The sequence below is a fragment of the Saccostrea cucullata genome, unplaced genomic scaffold (assembly GCF_032062105.1).
Source record: "Saccostrea cucullata isolate Sc308-1 unplaced genomic scaffold, CSIRO_AGI_Scuc_v1 ctg2633, whole genome shotgun sequence".
NCBI lineage: Eukaryota > Metazoa > Mollusca > Bivalvia > Ostreida > Ostreidae > Saccostrea > Saccostrea cuccullata.
The window spans coordinates 73,179-78,950 of record NW_026937464.1 but is presented as its reverse complement, the minus strand read 5'-3'; the positions used below and the strand labels follow the sequence as shown (position 1 = coordinate 78,950).

The window sequence follows — 5,772 nt, the reverse complement described above, 5'->3', positions numbered from 1 at the left end:
CAACAACCATGTAAGCATTATAGTGGAGTGTAAGAGGACGCTAGGATTTCTAGGACATGTAACCATGCCTTCCTTGCCGCCCAGAAAAAAAATGATAAAATCAATATTTTGTTTAAAAACTTTGGAAACCTGTAATTAATTCCGCAGCAAAAATTCAAGAAAATGAATGGCGGGCCGGGCTAATCCTTACAAAGTCTATGTTAATAATAAATAATAAATGAATTTAGAAAAAATATTTAAAGGTATGTCACTCGTGAAATTTCTTAAATCAAGGATTTATTGAGAAGTATATTTTGTATAAGTACTCATCAAGAGTGATTCAAAATCGCAGAGAAAATAGGGGGTCAGAGTTCATCTTACTGATCTACGGTACAATGAAGTTGACCTTTTTGCACATAAATTTTAACTCTTTGGTTACTTACTTAAACCTTTATTATATTTTATCATATGTAACCATGGCAAAAAATATAATCTTATTTTACGTAAAATATTTTGAATAATATTTATCATTGAAAACATCTTGCAAATTAATGCGCGTAAATTATTGTGTGACATTTTTGCACTGAAAAGTAACATATTTTGGGGTATTAAAAAACTAAATACAGGCAATAAAACATTTTCTTAAATCAATCTATTCACGACTTAAGTGCTGATCAGTCAAAAGTATCGAGTACTTTAAAATAATGAAAGAAAAAAGTTGGGGTAAGTGATGTTAATTTTAAAATATTGGTCAAAATATGTGATTTTCAGGCAAAAAATGGTGTTAATTTTATATGGACTTATTGGACACATCTTCATTTTTTGGTAAAGTTTGTTGAAGGAAGGTGCAAAACTTGTTCTAAGAATATAAATCAAAACCTAATATATTAAATATTCCTAACAATATCATAATGAAAAATATTCTCCGAGTAAAAGTATGTGAGGCTGAAAGTCCAAGATATTAAATTTAATAAATGTGCAGATTTGCAGAATTATATGCTAAATAACCTTCCACTACAAAAAATAGTCCCTCACAAATCTTGCTTCTTTGTAGCTTTTTGAGCATTTTTTTTTTTTTTTGTTGAATGTTAAAACATAAAAATTATGGGAATTAAATATGTTATAGAAATTGAATTTTGATAAATAGTTTTGAATTCAGAGGTTCTGCGTGAACTTTTCCAAAAAGCTGACGAGTGACCTACCTTAATGCGTTGGAAATTGACTTGTTAGTAGAGCGTGTGCTAGAATCTAAAATCTAACATCATGAAAAATATTCGAACACGTAATTCTCCAAAAAATTATTTCATTGGCTGTCACCAAGAATACAATATTATTACGAACACAATACGCCACTTTCGTTCAAGTACAATAATTTGTTTAAATATCGTTAGGACAACTATTTCTCGCTATACCATCGTTATGCGAGAAATTATAATTTTTTGGTTGTTCGTATTTGTATTAAAATACCCTTGTTGAGGCCCTCGTCGAAAGTTAAAACTTGCAAATTGAAACAGATAAAACATAAATATTGAGGTAAAATATATAGACTTTAATTTATTTAGCTTGGTAGATCATAAATATACATGACGCAATCAATACATGTAGCTTCACTAGTCAATTTCAATGAAATTAAGTTTTACAAATTAAATAAATAATAATTGATATATATGTTCTTTCCAATGACAATTTGTCTGGAGGCTCTTTATTGATACTTATAAACCGAATATACTTTAAATCATATGAACCAGCACCTTTGTATTGAAATAATAATGATATCAAAAAGCTATAGGTGATGCACATACACTTAAATGTCTTTTTAACATTAAAATTACTACTTAAAACAATAAACAATTTGTATCACATTCAAATCTTGAGCTCAAGATAAGTATTACGTCATACACAAAAGTAAAGCTTATTTGAGAAACAAAAAAAAATTAAAAACATTTTTACAACTTAATTTTTATAAAACTGTATTAATGAATTCAAATAATGTATAATTTGACAATAATTTGACAATTCATTTTTTATAGAAATATTAACAAAACCAAATAACGAAAATTTATCAAATAAAACACATCTGTTAATCCTTGAGCGGACGGTCACCTCTCTCTTCAACATAAAGTATTTCCTGAAATTCTGTTGATTGGTCGTCTTTTATCGGTAACGGAAGAGCTACCACATCACCAAGTGGTTACTTTTTACGAAAAGGTAACACGTGTCCTCTGAGAATAGTATAAGAGCTGGTTTTGTACCGGTCGAATTTGTCCCCTGAAATCAGGCGTTATCGAACACTAGACGTCTAAAGGTATGTATGCTAGATACGTACATGCTCCGTTGATCATTTGAGTGGTATAATTATGGTTTATAAATATAATCTATTGCAAATACTTTTTCATATAGTATTTTGTTCAACACTCGAATATTAAGGTGTCAAAATACTCTCCAAAGTAAGGTTTACGTGAAAAGTTTTGTTCTGTTTCATTTGGTAGGAATTAAGTGTTCTTTCAGATGAGTTTAAAAATTCCCTTTTTGTCATTGAATTAAACAATAGTTTTTAATAAATTTAATTTCTTTATCATAGAACCATAGGTACTTGCAAAAGATGAGAGTCATTGTCTTTATCGGATTGTGCCTGTGTTTGATTGGTAAATCCTTTCAATACCCATCTAATTAGATGAATTTTTGTTGATTTTATCAATATTTACATTGTACAAATTTCAAATTCAATTTGTCTTTTAAAATTAAGCTTCTTCCCACATTGCAATGGCCGGGCATGGCTGTAATGGTCCATGGCATGGAGACGATAAGGCATGCGCTAGTTATTGCCAGCATACAAATCACTGCAGAGGGGGCTACTGCCCTGCTGAAAGACTTTGGTTGGTTTGTTGGTGTGTTGGATGCAGGAAAACTAACACGTAAGTATATTAGGGGTTTATTCTGGGCTTCATCAAAAGTTACTTGAGATTTATTACTCTTTGTTTAGTTCAATTTTCTCATCACAGAAATATGATTATTCACTTGATACATATGAAAGCTTATTACTGTGGTTTCATTAATATTCGTTGAGTACCAATTTTCGAGGATTTCGTTTTTGAGCAAATCCACGAATTTAAATGTTCATTGAATTAAGAAATGTGCTATTCATTTGTATAGGCAATGCTTTTGTCCACGAAATTAAGTATCCTCGAAAACGTCCTTTTTATGAAATCCACGAAAATTGATGCCAACGAAAATTGATGAAACCACAGTATTAGCTGTCTTTTTTAAATTTCTTCTTTTTTTGTCTTTTTCAATGTGATGGCTTTATAAGGTACTTCAATAAAAATTCTATGCTTCTTCAATCTATTAATTATTATCAACAAGTTTAAATTTTTTCGCATTACAGAAAGAATGGATCGTAAAGGAAAATTAAAGATCTTGTTATATCAAGCATGGATTTATTGTCAATAAAAGCATACAAAAAATAAGTTCCGTCTCAGTTAATTCAAGATCATTATAATTGCATAACAATATCATTAACAATACAAGCTACTCTCAGTGATTGATTGATTGATTATTTCACTGATATGGAGACGTCACCATTGCCGGTGAAGGGCTGCAAATTTAGGCCTATGCTCGGCACTTACGGCCTTTGAGCAGGGAGGAATCTTTATCGTGCCACACCTGCTGTGACACGGGACCTCGGTTTATACGGTCTCATCCGAAAGACTGTCCCATTTAGTCGCCTTTTACGACAAGCAAGGGGGTACAGAGGACCTATTCTAACCCGGATCCCCACGGGGCAGTTACTCTAAGTGATAGATAAATAAAAGAGAACATGGACTCTTAGTGATTAACTAGTTGACCTTTTTTTTAATTGTACAAATGACGTTTTGTTCATTATGCCCAAAACTAGCTTTTTTCAAGTGATTATTATTTTTTATTTTACAGAAGTAAATATAGCAAAATGAAGCTTCAAAATCATTAAAGAAAATAGTCAGGTCATTTTAGTCCGTTGGTCGGGAGAGGATAACCAAATCTTTTAGAGATGAATTAGGGAAAGATTCTTATATTCATTACTTTCCTAGGGGAAATGGGGGATATTCAATATTTTGTAGTTGAATATGGAAGTTATTTCACTCGTTAAACAAGATTTGTTTTAAAATTTTTTTAAAAAAAATTCTGTTCCACTCGTGAAATAAATCCCATATTCAACTACAAAACATTGAAAATTCTGTGAAAAACAGGATTTTTTTTAATTTTCACATGTGCTTCGCACTCGTGAAAATATATTTTTAAAAATCCTGTAAATTCCATATTCAACTATTAAACATTGAAACATCTGTTTATTAATTTTTCTTTGATTTTTCTCGTGCCTCTTTTTTCGTATCAGAGCATCAAAGGCCATGACGTCAAAGAAGAGCGGTTGAGACGTCATATAGCTTTAGCGATTGCAAGTTAACATGATTTCAACATCCTAATTGGAGAAACTTTGGCGATTTTAGACTGTCAAGATGGTTAACCTAATCTTTCTTTCTTAAAACAGGCCAGGGAGTATGTTATGCAACACTTTTGTTAAAGGGGAGGAAAGTCGAGAGTTTTGCCGAACTATTGATATCCTTTCACACTGTGGCAGGATAACACTTTTATTCAATGAAAAAATTACAGTTTTTCACCGTTTAAAATGTGATAAAATCTTATATTCTTTACTTTGAGGGAATAAAAATTGATCTCGGGTCCAAAGCAATTAAATCAACTAATCAATTCTATTTACAGAATAAACACTGTATTTCATATCAAAGGATTTAGTACGTCTTAAATATTCAATGAAATGTATATTTTCTCCATATTCTACATACACATTCTAATCTATGTAAAAATGTAAGATTTAACCCACTCCATACTAATAAAAATTATAAGGGCTGTACATGAAAACTTGTCAGTGAACTAAAAAAAGATACGTTATTAAAATGAAATCGGAGCTGTGGAACAAGATGCCGATTCTATGTTTATGATTGTTTAAGTTCAGCTCCGTGTAAAAATCATGCAAAATAGGCAAAAAGTGATATATGAGGGTTCTCAGAATTTGATGATTTTCCACACATAGATTTCCCTTGCACTATGAACCATGTATGTAAAATAAAAAATGTTTTGGTTTATGGTTACTATGGAAACGTGGGTAAAGAAATTTCCTTAGCAACCAGCCAATTTTCAGCTTGGACCTGATACAGACATCGTGTGTATAAAATGTAAAAACAGAGGACTTGTTCTTTTAGAATTTGAATTCAGAAGCGTATAATTTTCTTAACTTCCTATCCGTTGCCTAGCAACAAAAATGGATGTTTTTATGAATAAAAAGAGAAAATATGTAAAATCCCGAAAACATACACCACATAACTTTTTATTTTTAAATTCTGAAAACAAATTTTACAAGAAATTAAATTTTTGAGACTTTTCTGCAAATAAGGGATACTTTTACAATTTCATATCTCCATGGTAACAGCAATTTCTCCTTAGCAACACATCACAGAATGATAATTTTAGCACATTCATGCACAATTGTTAAAGATTCTTCAATCATTTTGTAAAAAATGAATCAGGCAGATTTAAAGAAAGCAATTAGCATCTTATTCAATTTTGTTTATTACTGGATAATACCATGGCAACGATTTTGAGCACATAGCAACCAATATAATCTATATAAAAGATCTTCATCAGTTTTGATATACAGAATCTAGTTCACGGAACATTGGCATTTAAACGATTGCCGGTACAAAATATATACACATGTAAATGTATATATTATGCAATCAA

The 5,772-nt window shown here is 30.7% G+C and overlaps 1 protein-coding gene across 1 annotated transcript; it reads left to right on the top strand.

Annotated features, from left to right (window-relative positions):
* The first annotated feature begins 2,257 nt into the window (after window positions 1–2,257).
* On the top strand, window positions 2,258–3,441 carry LOC134248248 (hemocyte defensin Cg-Defh2-like). The gene is made up of 4 exons (XM_062730657.1): window positions 2,258–2,284; window positions 2,561–2,624; window positions 2,726–2,894; window positions 3,365–3,441. The coding sequence occupies exons 2-4, from the start codon at window positions 2,582–2,584 to the stop codon at window positions 3,378–3,380; spliced, it is 228 nt and encodes a 75-aa protein (XP_062586641.1). The 5' UTR covers window positions 2,258–2,284; window positions 2,561–2,581; the 3' UTR covers window positions 3,381–3,441.
* Window positions 3,442–5,772: the final 2,331 nt, after the last annotated feature.